The following is an 18181-nucleotide window of genomic DNA, read 5'->3' as shown; positions in this document are numbered from 1 at the left end:
CGGTATGTGGAAGGTACAAACAAGAAAGAAAGACGACAGGGATGTGTAGTCGAACAATTAACGTTTGAGATTACTTCATCAATGATGGGTCATATCCCACGATTGGTCAAACATTCGTTTAAATGGCGTGGCATGGTCTGACAATTGGGGGGAGTCTTGTCTACTCGTCTTGCAGCGTTCGGCTGATGAAGCGGGTGGCCTTTTACGCTGCCGTACACGTCTCCCGATCATGTCACAGACGTGCTCTCGGTAGTAAAGGTCAGACCTCATGAATGGCTAGGCGATGTTTTTTTCTGCCGGAGGTAGTCAGTTACGATGCGTTCCTTGTGGACACGTGCATTGTCGTCTTGACAAACAAAACGTGGATCAGCATGGCACGGAAACGGCAGTATGCTATTAAGATAGTACCGTCCAGTCATGCTTCGATGGATAATATGCAGTAGCGTCCTGTCAGTTATAGTAAGCCGCCACACATCATTACACATTCACCCTAAAATCTGTCACGTTGCCTTACGTTGACCTTCGTTAGGACGCCTCTAAACACGTCAATGCCGATCCAGAATGTGCAGAGTGAATATTTACTCATCTGTAAACATTTACACGAGACTCTCGGCGATTCCTCCAGTTGCTATGCTCTTAACACCACTGGTGCCTGGCAAGAATGTGTCGTTTGTTAACGGTGATACAACACGTCGTCTCCGAGCATGCTATATGCAGACGATTTGTAATCGTCTGGTCAGGAAGCTGAACTCTGGGGGCCTGGCGCAAGTGAACAGCAATTTCATTGGCTGTTTAGGTTTCATTTTGTAAAGCCTGGTTTCTGATTCATCGGTCCTAACTATTTAAATATGCCTTCCGAAAATGACGATAGAAGATATTTTCTTCCGATCTTAGCATCGGCGGTGATACCGTCGTCAATCAAGGGTGTTTTTGTGTGATTTGAATACCTCTGATTGATCAAAGAGAAACGAGTATTTTCCAAATTTATGGTTGTATAAGAATTCATCAATTGCAAAAAGAAATTCCTAGATATTGGTTTCTTTCGGTTGAAGATGAAATATACTCTTAAAAACAAGTAGGGGGATCATGAAATATAAATGTTAATACCAAGTATCAGAACAAAGATAAACGTTGACGACAAACAACCTATGCAAGAACGTTTATGTCTGTAAAACGGAGTGGTGCCGCAGTGGTGTGTAGGGTGTCATTCTTGATTTTGACACTTTCAAGGATGGCCGATTAATCTCTTTCTTGACTATAAGTTCTGTCAATCTTATTAATTCTGCTTATCATACAGTTGAAATTTACTTGATTTAATATTATAATATTGTTTGTGCCTTAGCTAGCGATGCAGCGTCTGCAACGCGCGGAGAGTTTACGGGCTATTGGTATCCAGGTAACTGGCAGTAGTCAGCGTGCAGTGGCCAATACGTTCAATGTTTCAGTCAATGAACCCCTCAAAATCAACCTCTTTATGTTGAAGGAATATGTGAAACTGTAAAAAAAAGTTACTCGCCTCCAGCCCGGTTCATTACTTGTAGAATGTGTAGGGAGACAACAAACTCTAAATCTGCTCCAGGCACATCATTTCGCTGATACTGAGATTGTTGTCTCAGTTCACAAGACTCTGAATTCCTGTAGAGGTATTGTTCGCGACTATGCGAAATGCCTTTCAGATATGTCTGAAGATGAAATTGCTGCAGAGCTGAAAAATCAAGGCGTTACATCTGTCAAAAGATTCTCTAGGAAGGATGGTGAAGTATTCATTGAAACACACATCTACCTTTTTACGTTTGCACTGACCAAGCTCCCTTCTTCCATCAAAGCCGGGTATTTCAACATCGGGGTGGATGGTTACATCCCCAATCCACTCCGATGTTTTAAATGTCAACAGTTCGGACATCGAGCAAAATCCTGTCGCAACAAACAAGTTTGCACCCGCTGCAGTAAAAACCACGATGGCACTGAGTGCACAGAAACCATCAAATGTTCAAAATCATGCCCCTCTTTTGTCAGACAAACAAAAATTCTTAAAATCAAGTACAGCAATGACATTTCATTTGCTGATGCAAAGAAATTACTAGAGAAGGAGTCATCACCTTCCCCTTCTACTCTGTCTTACTCTTCAGCAGTTTCCTCTTCAACTCTCAAAGTAGATCAAGGGTGCCAAACGGCAATTAACTGAAACAAAATGTAACTGTTACCAGAAAAGCAAATAAACAACAAAAGAACAGAATCTAAGGCCCTTAAACACATTGAGGTGCCTTCAACATTGACAATCCCACTGGAGGTTCATAACTCTTTTGAACCTCTAGATATGGAGGTCACTCCATCGCTGTCATTACAGCGTAGAGGACATTCCCCTCGCTCCCGTTCTCCAATTGAACCTCTATGAGCTACTCCCCCAATTTAATCCAATGGAATTGTAGAGGACTTGGGAACAATTTCAATGTTCTTCAACTATAAATTCAGGATTTCAAACCATCTGCATTTTGCCTACAAGACACTTTCCATAAACCAACAGATAATTTTGATTTACGACAGTATGATTTTTACCATTGCTTTTCCCCCAGGTGATAAAGCAACTGGAGGATCCTCTCTTATGGTGAGACAGGGCGTCATTCACAGTCCTGTTCCTCTCAATACCCCTCTTCGGGCTGTTGCAGTACGTGAAACATTAAATATTGTTTTTACTTTGTGTTCTTTGTGTATACCACCATCGTACTCTCTCCGACAGTCTGATCTTCAGGCACTATGTGACCAACTCCCTAAGCCTTATGTTATCATGGGAGATTTGAATGACCATAACCGACTTTTGGGTAGTAGTGACACTAATAATAAAGGAAATGTACTTGAGGATTTTCTCTTAAATAACGACGTGTGCATTTTTAATGGTGGTTCTCACACATATCTTCATCCTGCAACAGGCACTTACACTTGACTGGTCTTGTCAGTTTTAGATTCTAATTTACTTAATGAATTTAAAAGGTCAGTCGACGATGACCTCTGTGTAAGTGACCATTTCCCTACCATTTTACAATCTGTGACACCATCTGATGTTTCTACATCATCAAGATGGAATTTTATTAAGGCAAACTGGGCGTTATATGAAGTCCTTTGCACTAATCAACTAATACCTGATGGTTTTCTTGATGTTCCCGACCCTACAAAACTTTTTTCTCATAAAATAATATAGCTGATGAATGTATTCCGAAGTCCTCCCGAAAATCCTCACATACGTTAACCATGGTTCAGCAACGATTGCAAACTAGCTAAGAAGGCAATGAAAAAAGCTGAACACTATTTTCGTCGCCATCCTATGGTCCACAATTTAAATAAACTTAAAATATTAAACTCTAAAGCACGGTGTACATTTGAACAAAACAAGCGTCAATCTTGGCACCTTTATGTCTCCAAGATGAATTCAAGTTCGTAAATGTCTAAGGTATTGAACATGATCCAGAAAATTTAAGGTAAGGGTTCTAAATCTAGTATCCATCACCTTAATAATGTGAATGAATTATTAATCGATACTTCTGATATTGCTAATAAAATTGGTGAAACTCTGGCTCAACATTCTTCATCCTCAAACTATATCCCTAAATTCCCCCAAAATCGAAACAGCAAGAAAAGAAACATTTAAATTGTAACTCTGATAATGGGGAAGATTACAATGAAACCTTTTCCATGCATGAGCTCAATACTGCCCTTAGGCAAGCTCATGATACTGCTACAGGGTATGATAATATACATTATCAACTCTTAAAACATTTACCGCAATCGTGTTTAGAAACCCTCTTGGTGATATTTGATAAAATATGGACGTCAGGTGAATTTCCTTCTTCATGGCGTGATGATATAATTGTTCCCATTGATCATACTGATCCTTCCAATTATCGACCCATTTAATTGACATACTGCGTTTGCAAAACCATGGAACGCATGGTCAATTATAGATTAACATGGTACTTGGAATCAAATGACTTAATAACAAACATTCAATGTGGTTTCCGCAAAAATCGCAGTACCATTGACCATTTAGTTCGACTGGATTCATTCGTAAAGAATGCCATTATGAACAAACAACATGCAGTGTCTATCTTTTTCGATCTAGAAAAAATGCATATGACACTACATGGAAGCACGGTATTTTAAAAGACTTACATGACTTTGGATTGCGAGGCCGTTTGCCTCAATATATATCCACATTTTTATCAGACAGGCAATTTCAAGTTCGTGTGGGTTCAACCCTGTCTGATCATTCTAATCAGGATCAGGCTGCCCCACAGGGCAGCATTATATCTATTACATTGTTCAGTATTAAAATATATAGTCTTTCAAGGGTTTTAAATGATTCAATCGATGGATCACTTTTTGTGGATGATTTTAACATATCATGTCGTGGTAAAAACATGCATAGTATCGAAAGACAATTACAACTGTGTCTAAATAAGATAAATAAATGGTCGTTAGAAAATGGTTTTAAATTTTCGAAATCACAAACAAACTGTGTACACTTTTGTAGGAAATACAAACCCCATAGAGACTGATTTAGTTTTAGATAGCCCTCCGATTAAAGTTGTAAAAGAAAATGAATTTTTGGGTATTATTTTTGACCACCACTTAACCTTTTTACCACATATAAAATATTTTAAAAATAAATGCCTGAAGGCCCATGTTTCAAATTCCAAGTGGGGAGGGGATCAGGAAACTCTCCTCCAACTGTGCAGGACACTTATCCGCTATAAGCTGGATTATGGCTCCATCATCTATGGAGCCTGTAAAAGTAATTCAAAATTATTAGATAGTATTCATCATCAAGGCCTGAGGCTTTGCCTTGGAACCTTCAGAACATCCCATGTCAATAGTCTGTATGTAGAGACGGATGAACCCTCACTAAAACAACGTCGGATAAAACTATCATTGCAATATCTCACAAAACTCACAATTCAAATCCTACCAATCCTGCATATGATTGCGTTTTTAATTTCCTCTATGGGGATATGTACCATAGTCATTTCTTATTCCTCCACTTGGTCTACGAATCAAATCTGACATTTCTGCTGCCAAATTCAATCTTAAAAATATCTCAACTTTTGTCCTCACCCCCATGGCAGTTGGTACAGCCAGAGGTTGACCTATCATTAACTAAACTTAAGAAACCAGAAACAAACCAACTAATCTATCAACAAGAATTTAATGAATTGCAGAACTCATATAACACATTCAAATCTTATATTTACAGACGGATCCAAGGATGGTGACGCGGTTGCTAGCGCCACCGTCTTTTGGTCCAGGATTATGTCTTCTCGACTACCCGATAATAGTTCTATTTTGACAGCCGAATCCGATACAGTTTTAACAGCTCTAAAATATATTGGTAAACAAACTAAGCATCAACAATTTATATTATTTTCGGACTCCCTCTCGTGTCTTCAGGCTATTAAAAATATATCACGTAAGCATCCACTCTTATTGAAAGTATTGAATTATATAATCAACTTGCTACTGGCCAATATGACGTCGTTCTTTGTTGGTTACCCAGCCATGTTAGAATCAAGGCAGCACTCAACAAATCTGTGACACCACTTCTTATTCCATACAGTTATTATAAACACGTGATTAGATCATGCATCCGTGATCTAATGCAAAAGAAGTGGGACACTCAAGTACGTATAAATGAATTACATGAAATTAAACCAACTATTGGCTACACCTACTTGGGTTGTCAGTCCAGATTTGAAGAGGTCATAATGCGACGATGTCGTATTGGCCATAGCAGATATACTCATGAATATATACTGAGTCAAATTAAAAACTTCACATTTTAAAAAGTCATCCCACACATGATATACAACGGACAAATGTATCAGAGAAGGTAATTTGTAATCATTAATGTCAAAAGAAGGATTTTAATTAACGGTGGTAACCATAATTTGTTCCAAGCACCTACGGTATTCGGTAATAAGATCAACAGTTTAAATCATAAGTCCCAAGCACGAGAATCTGATGGCACACAAGTTCAATAGCGTGTATGGCCACCATGTGCGTTGACAACTGCCACACGACGCCTCTGCATGGACCTTGTAATGCTTGTGAACACATGATTGGGAGGACGACGCCATTGTTGCTGCAAAATGGTGCCAAGATCTTGCAAATTCTGTGGTTTGTTCTGGAGAGTGCGCAGACTTCTGCCAAGAGCATCCCAGACGTGTTCGATGGGATTGAGGTCGGGAGACATTGACGGCCAGTCCATGACGTTGACTCCCGCATTCTGAAGGAAATTCCTTGTCATAATTGCTGTGTGGGGTCTGGCATTGTCGTCTTAGAAGATCAAACCGGGTCCATGTGCTGCCATAAAAGGCAAAAGTAACGGGTGCCAGTACCTGTTCAAGGTGAGTAGCAGCGTTGAGGTTGCCACGGATGACAAGACGCCTGGAACGTGCATTGCCACAGAAAGCACCCCCACTACAATGACACTTCCGCCTCGAAATCTGTCAACTTCCTGTACACAACACTGGGCGTTACATTCATGACGGCGCCTCCACACCCTCGCCCTACCATCAGCAAATCGAAGATTAAATCGCGATTCATTGCACATTTGAAAGGCGTGACATAACAAATGGCCGTAAAGACTTTTGTTTTCTTGTGTTTTTCTTTTTTTGTTAATGACTGCTAACAAGTATGGCTGAAAACACGTGCGATATTATGGCCACGTGACCAGTTGCACGTGAAAAAAACCACTTTTGCCACTCTAGTGCTGTGCACATGATTTTGATCGATTCACGTGCACAAAAACGGGTGTTATCTGAAGACAATACGTGGCCATTACTGTTTAAATACATAATAAGGGCCAACAATGATAACTTGTTTAAAATGTTTAAATTTTAGGATTGTGAATTTGTTAATTTGGTTCAGTATATTTTGAAAGGTGAAGATCCTTCATTTTGTATCCCTTGTGATGAGAAAATCACCGTCAAGCATGTCCTGCTTAACTGTGTTGATTTTGCCATCACAAGGGATAACGATTTCAAAGTTTCATCCTTAAAGGATCTTTTTAACTTAAACTCTCATTTAATTCTTTGATTTTTAAAAGAAATTGAATTTATTAATAAATTTTGATGTAGAAAGTTATATATTTTATAAATTGGTAGTATATGTATATGAACTGAGATTGTTAGTGGTTGTACTCTTGATGGGGGTTGAAGTAGCGTAAAATTATTGTCCCCTGAGAGGGTGTGTAAGCCCACTTCATTCAAAGTATTTTATATATACCAGGTTTTTAATCGTAGAATATTTGTTTGTTTTAATTTTGGCTAAACTTCTCCATAATCACCAGTAACTGAAGGGAGTGTAAATCCTGCCGGGGTCCATGCAGGTAGCAAATGTACTGTAAGTCCCCATGGTCCCCAGTATGGTGGCCTACCTTTAGGTTGCTGGCAATATATAGCCCAAATTTACATTGTATTGTATTGTATGAATTGTCAAGTTTTATGGCCATTTACTAGTTTTAAACCTACAACTGTGCTAATCTAGTTCTTTTAGTGTCCTTTGTCGACAGGTTTGTATTCTAAATTGACGTATTGTATAATTTGATATAGTCACTATATGGCTGAAATATTGCCGATGGGACAGATTCCCTTAAATCGCCATTGGCAGACTCATACTCAGTATGCCTCGTCGAGTGAATGAATGTTTGACACATCGTGGCTGTATTACTACTGATCCAAAAACGTCAGCTTTCCCATCTTACCCCTATCGCCCTTCGAGATCGTCATAACATCTACTGTCATACTCCACTAGCCGTTGTAATGTGTTCCCAGTTCGTTCATTATTTTCATACAACTATAACTAGAAACTAATATATCTTACAATTTTGGAAATGTTAAGATATTTCCGAGTTTCCCTACGTTTCATAAAGAGTATATATGGGGCAATGTGTCTGAAATTTGTTGAAACAATAATGTTGGGTCTGACGTAGATAACTTGTTTCGTTTCCTGCGAGAATATAGTTACCTATTCCGAATCATGATGACCAACATTAACGTTTGTTTAGGGGAATTAATACTGAAATAAACAATTTATTTGCAATCTGATAAACGATGTTTGATAATTGATAAAAAACAAAACTGAGATAAGATATATTTATATGGATGTGACAGATTGTTTCGTTAGTGTAGCGAGAATAGGGAACACCTGGCTATACATAATTTACATACTGTTTATTTTGTGTTATTCTTGTAAATATAACGCTGATTATTATTATTATTATTATTGATTCCATCATGCCTCCTATTTGCTATTTGTAACCATGATATGACCGTTGTATTGTTCATTTGTAATTGTCATACTCCTTAAATAATGAGCAGTGTAATGGTGTTTATCCGACTTCCTGATCCAGAGTCATACACGCATACAATTAATCAGACAAATAACGGCCGCCACATTGTATAGCAAGGATGAGAGTGAATAAATATAATAATATTTTATTCAGGGAAAAACATCAATCGAATTAGCCCCGGTACATTAGAATAAAGGACACAATTCAGCATTTGATACACAGACGAATATACTATCCTAGGAGATATGTACACCTCATTTCCCAATGGCTCTTATTATACTCATTATACTTATTGTAACCCACTCCAAGCAGTGGTAACCTTGGGCGTGTTTTGGGGCAACCTAACCTCAGTTCAAAGTTCAAATGTCACGATTTGTTATTGTTGTTGTCCTCCATCTGGTTTGACGTTTCTGGTTTTGCATGAATCTATTTTCCACAAAGTAGTATAACGTCATAGATGTAGCCAGAAAGATCATCGCTATGAGAAGTTTGACATATACACATATTAGACTGCTGTAAATGAATGTGATTGTGAAGGTTATTGACTTAAAACATTCTTTCACTGAAAAGACTGCCCTAACGTTGTTGGGAAAATGTTCACCTAACATAGCTGAATTCTGAGTTTTCCATAAACCCTCACAAACACCCCAAAAAGTTGCTACAAGGTAAATGTAAAGATGGTCGTTTTGTGCTGGAATCCAGTTGTACATACAAACGATTAACGTCATTTGTAAAATGGCGGCAGTTGTGAATATGACATAACGTTTAGTATATTGAGCCAATCGACTGAAAAGGAGGCTTGTAACGGATGAGCCGCCACCGAAAGCGGCCATTACATAGCCAACGTTTTGAATTCCGATTGGACAACTGACAAAGGACTTTGTAAATTCGGTAAAACATATTTCCTCAGCGAATGCAAAGTAGCATTGTAGCGGGACGAGGTATTTCATGTCAGTTTTTATCAGGACTATGAACCATGACAGAAGCGATTCTTTGATAGAAGCTTTGGACATTACGGCGTGTCTTGGAATCGGGGATAGACATATCGCAAGTATACACAATCCAATTATTTCTAGTCCAAGAAAGATACTGAATAATATATACACAGTAGTGTGATCAGGATCTGCAATGAGGTCCTCCGTTTCATCCCGCGGGCAATCATTGGTTCCACAGTACATGGTTTCGTTGATCACTGAAACATTGTATTGGCCTTGATATAACACTGTCGATGATATAAGGTTTCCAACAATATTGGATAAATTCACTAGGGTATAATATATACCATTCAGTCTGCTAAGAGTTACATAAACATGTACTCCAGTCCGTTGAGAGAAAGAGAAGGCGCACGTTGTCATGTAAATACCTTGAGATGCCCAGAACGGTCCTGCTAATGCCCCAACTAGAAGTGTGCTTGGAAACAGTGTCGCAAAACGGGGGTAGAAGTTTGCAGCCGTGTAGATGAGATGCGTAATGAAGGCAACCATCAGCACTGATTTCGCTCCAAGAACTGTTATAATCATAGGACTGAGGATACAGGATACAATCGATGACGCGAATAAGCAGCTGAGAGAGAACACACCAAGTCCACCCTCGTCGTTGAGGCTTCCCTGTAGGTTATTTATAGACATATAAGAAGAGAACAAGCACAGAAAGGACACTGCTAAGATCACCACGTTCCATGTCTCTTTCCCCGACACCGACGAATGTGCAGGTTCTTCTGTATCCCCCGTGTCTCCATTACTGCCAACACCACTTGGAATTTCATCTCTCTCTATCGAACCTCCATTACTGCTAACACCACTTGGAATTTCATCTCTCTCTTTCGAACCTCCATTACTGCCGACACCACTTGGAATTTCATTTATAGAGCCTACAGCCTTGCTTGTGGTTGAGTCGCCAACCACGCTACATTTCTGTAAAACGATTGAATTCTTGGACATATTCTCAGATATCTTTTTCATTATCTACCTTCTGTTTTGTTGCAACAGTGAACTAGTCCAGGTAACAGCTGTTATCAGTGACAGTTGACCTTATCTTTTGTCTTCCCAAATCTTGACGCATGCGTATACACGGGGTCATAAAATGTTTGTTGTCGTGACGTGTTTGTAAATGAATCCTACAAACCTTTGCAAATTGAATGCAATCAGACTTACACAGCTGCTGAATGTAAACCTGACGTCAAAAGCCGAAGGTTATGTGCACCTACAAGTGTTTGTGTTTACGTATTTATTAATGTGGTTAACCACAAACATTGTATGCAAGGGTCTATTTAGTTACAGCAGGATGCCCGGATTTAAATAATTTCTGGTGAATCAACGAGTGAATACATATTGCTCTGTCTTTCGTTAGTTTACATCCATACCACAACGGAGGACACTGAACATGAGCTTCACATTTTGCGATCTGCTGGGAATCGAATCCCGGTTTTATGCTTCCACTGACAATGAACAATCAATAGAATGACAATGACTGAGAATCTCACCTGAGTGAAGGAATACATTTATGACGATATACATTATATCTAGTTTAGCAACACGATCGTTGGATGTTTCAAACCCAGAAGCCTGTTGTTTTTACATGACCTTTTCAACTGGTGGTGATATGGCTGTAAGTGTACTCACTGGGGGCAGAACTGCTGAAATGATTGCTCATATGTACATCATATGAATGCACAGGCCTACATAAAACTGGCCCCAAAGTCAACGACGCTCATGTCACATTTCACGTACACTGCCAATTTGAATTCCGTTCAACCATGCGGTCTACATCATGTATGCGGATAGTGAAATTATTATTCAAATAATTAACGCATACATGGACAACAGTTTTGGCTACGGCCCACGAACAATAGACTCATGTATCACATCGTTTCACGTTTAACTTCAAATTCATTGGTTTTATCAGTTATCAGTGCTTTTACAGTAAACTACGGTTATAACGAATTCAAAGGGACCACTAGTTTTATAACCGTAGTTCGTTATAAGCAGATATACAGCATATATATAAGAAATTGCCGGAACTAAAAACAAGTTAGTGATATCGGTCAGTTAGTTATAAGCGTGTTCGTTAAAACCGTCGTTTACTGTATTTGCAAATAAAACGAAAACAAAATAGTATAAAAGCAAAGCAATCATTGATCACAATGTATTTAATTTAACCCATTTCCACTATTTCAGTGGTTTTATCAGTATTCAGATTTTTCTGTTTGCGAATGAAACGAAACTCTACAAAATAGTATAAAAGTAATCCTACAAATAAAAATGATATAGTTATTATTACCTTTGAGAATACACACAATGAGCTACTGTAGCCAAGGGATGCTGTGAAGGCGATAGACCTAAAACCCTCTGACACAGCAAAAACGGAGTTTAAATAGCCTGGGAAAAGTTCCCCCAGCATGGCATTTATCTGTGTTTTCCATACCCCATCGCCTATTCCCCATAAAGCGAGTAAAACATATATACTGACTGTGTCATTTTCTGTAGGAACCCAATAGCAAATCCAGATTAAAATGGCCATGTGTTCAGCACCCGCCGCACCACATAGTACATATCGTTTAGTGTACTTAGTGATCCTGCTGAAAACGAAGCTTGACAGTGATGTACTCATCCCATATGCCATCATTACGTAGCCCACGTTTTGTATTCCGATTGGACAGCTGATGTAAGATTTAGTTACTTCTACAAAGCAAACCTCCTCGGCAATAGACAGGTAGCAGGTGAATGGGATTAAATATTTCATGTCAGTTTTCTGTAATACTTTGAACCAGGACAAGAATGATTCTTTCATCGATGTCTCCCCTGTTTTGACCTGGGACTCGATCGGTGAGAGAAATATAATGACTGTACTAATTCCTATAACAACACAAACAAGGAATATGCCCAACAGTGTGTACACAATATATAGTTCAGGGTCGGCGATTAACTCCACTGTCTCTGTATCTGGACAATCGTTTACTCCACAGTAGGCTGACACATTTGCCACTGTAACGTTGTACTCGCCCTGATAGAGAACTAACGATGACACGAGGTTTCCGATAATGCTTGACAGGTCAAACATGGCCCAGAAAATACCATTAAACCTGCTGAGCGAGGCATACATTTGAGTACCAGTCCGCTGCGAATACGAAACTGCACACACTGTCATGTAGATCCCTTGACACGACCACAAGGGACCCGTTACGAGTCCAATGAGTATGGAGGAAGGAATGAGGGTAGCGAAGGAGGGGTAGAAGTTGGACGCTGTGTAGATTAAATGTGCGAAAAAAGAGTATATAATCACTCTCTTTACACCAAGTTGCGTCACTATCAGTGGGGCTAGAATGCCTGACAGTATGGAAGCCCCATATAAAACGCCGAGGGATATGACTCCTAAACTTGCTTCATCGTTCAGGCTTCCTTGTAGATTCTGTATAGCCATGTAGGACGTAAACACAGAGAGAAACGAGAGCGATAAAAATATTGCATTCTTTGTCTCTTTTCCCGCGACGGAGGATTGTGTGGCCTCAACTTTCACAGAGTCGCTTACAGATAAAAAGTTGTCGCCTTCATTCACAATTTCTGTTAATTGTGAAACGTTATCTCCCTTTTCTCCACGTGCAATAAGTGATCCATTGTCCTTGCCGTCGGTATGTTCACCTGTATCACATCTGTGAGAATTTGAAATATCACCTTCACCTGCAAATACGACATTGGGGTGTTCAGCTCCATGTTGTACCATGTTGTTAGTTGTGCATGCGACATTCAACGACTGAACAGAGCAGCCCCTGTGAGTGGTTGAGCACGGTGATAGTGCGATCATTCACTGTGACCAACATAGGGAAACACGTGCACGTGGCAATGGAGGATCGAGATCCTTGTTAGAGCAAAGGCCCGCACCAGGTCAATCTGTCCTTCGTGGTGCTATGTTCGATAAAGCGTTATCTGTGACATGAGTAAATGGTCGTCACCCACATAGGATAAGCAAAACGATAACACACCGCATACTACGGTTACGAGGCACATCGCGGCGCGTTGCCGTAACAACACAAATTGCGGTCACACTGAAGCCACATAGATAATCCGCAAGTTACACAATGTATATGTATGTAACAAAGACGAGGCGCCTCACCTCGCAATTTTACAACACATAGCGTCGTTCTCACTGAGGTGTAGAGAAATGAGACACGAGAAATAATATGTCCGTGTCTCACAGTACTGCGATGCGTATATTCAATATACACAAGCTGACCTATTTCCAAGGCGCCTCAAGTTGTTATAAAACACTGCACACAGCTGGAGTTGTCACTTGGGTCACAAAGATAGCCTGAATGTTACACGAGTCACTGGTCGGAGATACAATGGTGGTCTATTTCCGTGTGGAGAAGGCCGTTGGGATACATGCACTCTACAATTGTGATGTAAAGAGTGGGTCTACACATATATTCCGTACCTGTGCCGGTCTATTGTGGGAACAAATGGAGAAGGAAAAGTGGACATTTTGTTTTCCAATTGAGTTAGCCTCCGGCTGCTGTGATGAAGTCTACAGCTGGTGGTTTCATGGAGATGAAAATTAAAAATTAAAAATCTACATGTCAAACACATTAATATTTTTTAATATATCGTCGGATCTTAGGTTTTAATTCGGACATCATACTTTTTCGAACAGCCATGTGTATCCCGATTACTCGCGTTATTACGTAGGATGTAGCATCACCCAGACATTGTAAATGCTCATGTAATGGCATATTTTTAAACGCGTGTTTCTTTAGCGACCCAAAACCAATTGCACGGGTATATATTTTAATGTACATTATAATGAATAATTATACAAATGCAGTCACTGTATACAGCTGCCAACAGCTGAGTGAGCACAATAATGTTAATGGAAAAAGTATGGAATATTACAAGGGACATTTTCGCGTTCTCGCATAGTCCTTAGCATATGGGCAGTATCAATTAGTGCTTAGTCCTGCATTACTGGGCATCGGGTGGATGAATAAAATACGTCCTTTCATCAGATTGATTGTGGTCAGAAACACGTGCCTTGTTTTCTTTGGTGTCCAGACCCTAAACAAATCGAATGAGGGTGAACAAACAATGACCGTCATGGGTGATCGTATTGCAAATTGTGGGGCGGTGGATAGCTCAGTGGCTAAAACAGTCGCTCGTCACGTCGAAATCCTGGGGTCGATTCACCATTCAGGTACAATGTGTGATTTCCCTTCCCGATGTCCCTCGGATATTGCTGGAATGTTGCTGAAAACGGCGTAAAACCATACTAATACACTCATCAGTCACTTCCAGTGGTGAACACGTGACTCAGCATCTTTCAGCATCCTAGTTGTGTAATGATGTTTCATGATGTTTTTGTTCAGATTACATTATACCATGTTGTATTATGACGAGCTAATCATCGTCAACTAATATGCCCCCGATCAGCCTGTGTATGTTATCATCACCATACATTTTCTTGTTGTATGGGTTGGGATTTTATTACTGCCTTTCTATCATGATATTGGGGATAACACAGGGAGCAGGACGCTAACTGTAGACGTGCTCGGTCCCGGATTGGTCCCTTTGATGATACTCTCAACAGGCTCTGCCTGCACTGACAACGCCCATGGGTTTCATCAAACTGACGTCCTGCGTCTCTTAAGGCTTTCATCCCACATGGAGGCAACTCACTGTAATATATGTGACATATATGAGTAAAACCAAACTCATCGCGGTCTTTTTACTTTCACTCATCTTCTGACTGATTGAAGTAGAAAACAGGTTGCATGTGCATTAACCTTGACGAGTATTAACATATCGTTATTCGTTTAGAGATTCATTTGTAATGCCCATTGATTACAACATATGTCATGGCAGTATATGTAATGTACTGTTGCATGTTAATTCTCAAGGTGAAACGCGAAGGTCAAAACAGATATTTTATTGAAACATACATGATTAAATGTACAATCGTACAAGGTAATACAAAAGGTCGAAGTACGCGACGGAATAAAAAAAAGATAATATGAGTCTATTAATTAATTTGTCTGTGTGATTAACATCAAGAAAGATGTGTCATAATGAGGGAAAATGCTAGTTTTGGATTTGAGTCTAATGAGTAATGATGATTGGATTCTGGCATGCTCAAGGTATGTAACTCTCCTTAAACAGCTAGGCCATTATGCCAAACCTATACACAGACATTGTTCTGACGGTAGATGTAGACAAAATATTTTGTGAACTATATTTGTACCAGTATAAAGGTAGATTAAAATACACAAAATGAACACTTTCTATAAACACATCAAACATCTTCTGTCAAGTATTGTTTAATACCATTTCTATGTTGTTAATTAAAACAACCACTTGCATATATTAATATATAATGCAGACTGTAGCGTTTATTTCAGTTAATTGGACTTTTCGAGTTTAGCAGCTTCTTCCTTTTCGTCTTCAGACATCCGTTTGTTGGATTTCCTCAGATATCTGACTTCAACCAAAGCATAAAGTGCCATCCCCAAAACTAGGAAGGTCATTGCGATTATAATTTTGACATAAACACACAGCATACTACTGTACACAAAGGTACATGTAAATGCTATTGATTTGACACCTTCATATACTGCAAATGCTGACTGCTTATTGTCATGAAATATTTCCCCTATTACGGAGTTCGTCTGGGTTTTCCATATTCCTTCTGCAACTCCCCATGCTGAGGATATAACGTAGACGAGGTGAATTTCATGGTAAGACGGAACCAAGTGATACATCCACAACATCAGCGCCATCTGAAGAACCCCAGCAAGGCCGAGTAGGAAATAACGTCTTGCAAATCTAGCTAATTTGCTGAATACGAAACTGCTTGTTGCAGAACTAACTCCGTACACTGTCATCACGTAGCCGACGTTTTGTATTCCGAAAGGACAGCTCACGTATGATTTGGTTAGTTCAGTAAATGCCACAACCTGCTCTATAGCTAAATATAACATAAATGGAAGCAGAAACTTGATATCAGTCTTGATGATGAGTCTGAACCAGGACCACAGTGACTGTTTGATTGTGTTCTTGTTGGTTGGGGACTGATTGTGTACTGGTGAAAGGAATATAATCACAACCCCTAGCCCCGTGGCGACACATCCTAGAAACACACCCAGAAGCATGTAAACCACAGTGGGTTCGGGATCAGCGATAATGTCCACTGTTTCTGCTTCAGGACAATCATGAGCTCCACAAAAGGAAGTAGTGTTCAAGTTGGTGCTGTTATACTGGCCTTGATACAGTACAAGGGACGATAGTAGGTTACCCACGATATTACTAAGTTCAAACATTCCGAAGAAAATCCCGTTAATTCTGCTGAGAGAGGTTTGTAGCTCCACACCGGTACGTTCACTGAAGGAAAAAGCACAGGAGGTGAGGTAAATCCCTAGTGACGTCCATAACGGTCCCGTAACTGCTCCCAGAATGATTGATGATGGAATAAGTGTTGCAAATGAAGGGTAGAAATTGGACGCAACGTAAATCAGATGTCCAGAAAAGGCAATTACCACTGATCGCTTGACCCCAACAACAGTGATCCACGTGGGAGCATAGATGGCCGACAAAATGGCTGCTGCGTAGAGACAACTAAGGGAGAGAACTCCCAAACCACCTTCGTCGTTCAGGCTTCCTTGCAGATTCTGTAACGACATGTATGACGAGAATACAAACAGGAATCCTAGTCCAAGGACTATTGTATTCTTTGTTTCCTTCCCAAACAGTGGCAATGGGGTCTCTTCAGTTTCTACGTCAGACATGTTTGTTTCAATTATCTACAAAGTAAGAGCTTATTCAAACTTACTTGTTTCATAGGGGTTAGCAGACTTTGTGTCTACACTGGTTGTGACATGTGACTGTCCACGAGTTGATAAGGCACTTTGCACACTGTGTTTTATCTATTTGACGTGACTCACACCGAATTGACAATCTGAAACCTGCTTATCGTTGTGAGCAGGTAAGCTGTATGACGGAGTGTCTAGGGTATCATACAAATGGTCACGTGTAGTCAATCACGTGTTCTCAGTTTATGTAAAGAGTACATAGGGTAGGGGCACGGGTGGCCCAGTCGTCTTAGGCGGCGCCATTCGCTGTGCAGAGTTGTGTCCCTTGGGCACGCCAGAAACCTATGATTGTGGGTTCGAATTCCGGTTCGCCCCGCCTATTTTGTTTCTAGGTTTGTCAGCACCATACCCGTGCTCGTGGGTTTCACCGAAGTGCTAAACGTCTGAGACCTGCATCACTTTCCTCCCACATTAAGCTAACACGCCGTGATATAACTGGAATACTGTTAAAAGCTGTGTTAAACCCAAATCACTCACTCACTCACAGTTACATAGAGTATTGCGCGTATTTTGAACCTAACGTAACCAGTGAGTGGTATACTGATTGACTCACTCAATCGTACAGTCTCCAACTGGTTTATGATAACTGGTCTAGATCGACTAATTAGATACCTAAGGCAGAATAAAGCACCATTCGTTTTAAAGAAAATAGTTAGTTCCAGGAAATATTCAAAAAAATTGCCTCGGGTTTATCACTCCCAAAAGTGGTAGCTGGATGCGCTCAGTTAAGGTAGACAAGGGATATTCACAGCATTAACGAGGGATACTAGTATTTAATTACAAGTGGTCATGGGGAACATAACCCTGGGCTTGTTCGTAACATTATCCCAGTGGACCATTTGACGAAGAAATACTACGACAGAGACGGTGTGCTTTAAATGCATGTAAACACGAACATTTTAAGTGCTTACTTGATAAGAATATTCCTTGATAGCATATATGTGATCTCTTTGCTTGTGCCATAACGTTCATAAGATATTCAGGCCACC

At 39.9% G+C, this 18181-nt stretch overlaps 2 protein-coding genes across 2 annotated transcripts; both read right to left on the bottom strand.

The window, feature by feature from the left end:
- Positions 1–8519: 8519 nt before the first annotated feature.
- Positions 8520–11193, bottom strand: LOC139455717 (protein unc-93 homolog A-like). The gene is made up of 2 exons (XM_071237267.1): positions 9705–11193; positions 8520–9533 (listed from the first exon to the last, which is right to left on the bottom strand). Exons 1-2 carry the CDS (start codon positions 10300–10302, stop codon positions 8701–8703), a joined length of 1431 nt encoding a protein of 476 aa, XP_071093368.1. The 5' UTR covers positions 10303–11193; the 3' UTR covers positions 8520–8700.
- Positions 11194–15311: 4118 nt separating this feature from the next.
- LOC139455716 (protein unc-93 homolog A-like) lies at positions 15312–17198 on the bottom strand. Its single transcript, XM_071237266.1, has one exon. The coding sequence runs from the start codon at positions 17106–17108 to the stop codon at positions 15726–15728; it is 1383 nt and encodes a 460-aa protein (XP_071093367.1). The 5' UTR covers positions 17109–17198; the 3' UTR covers positions 15312–15725.
- Positions 17199–18181: the final 983 nt, after the last annotated feature.

This window comes from Haliotis cracherodii, unplaced genomic scaffold (assembly GCF_022045235.1).
Source record: "Haliotis cracherodii isolate W230 unplaced genomic scaffold, xgHalCrac1.p SCAF_11, whole genome shotgun sequence".
Classification (NCBI taxonomy): domain Eukaryota; kingdom Metazoa; phylum Mollusca; class Gastropoda; order Lepetellida; family Haliotidae; genus Haliotis; species Haliotis cracherodii.
This window is presented reverse-complemented; position numbering and strand designations above follow the sequence as displayed.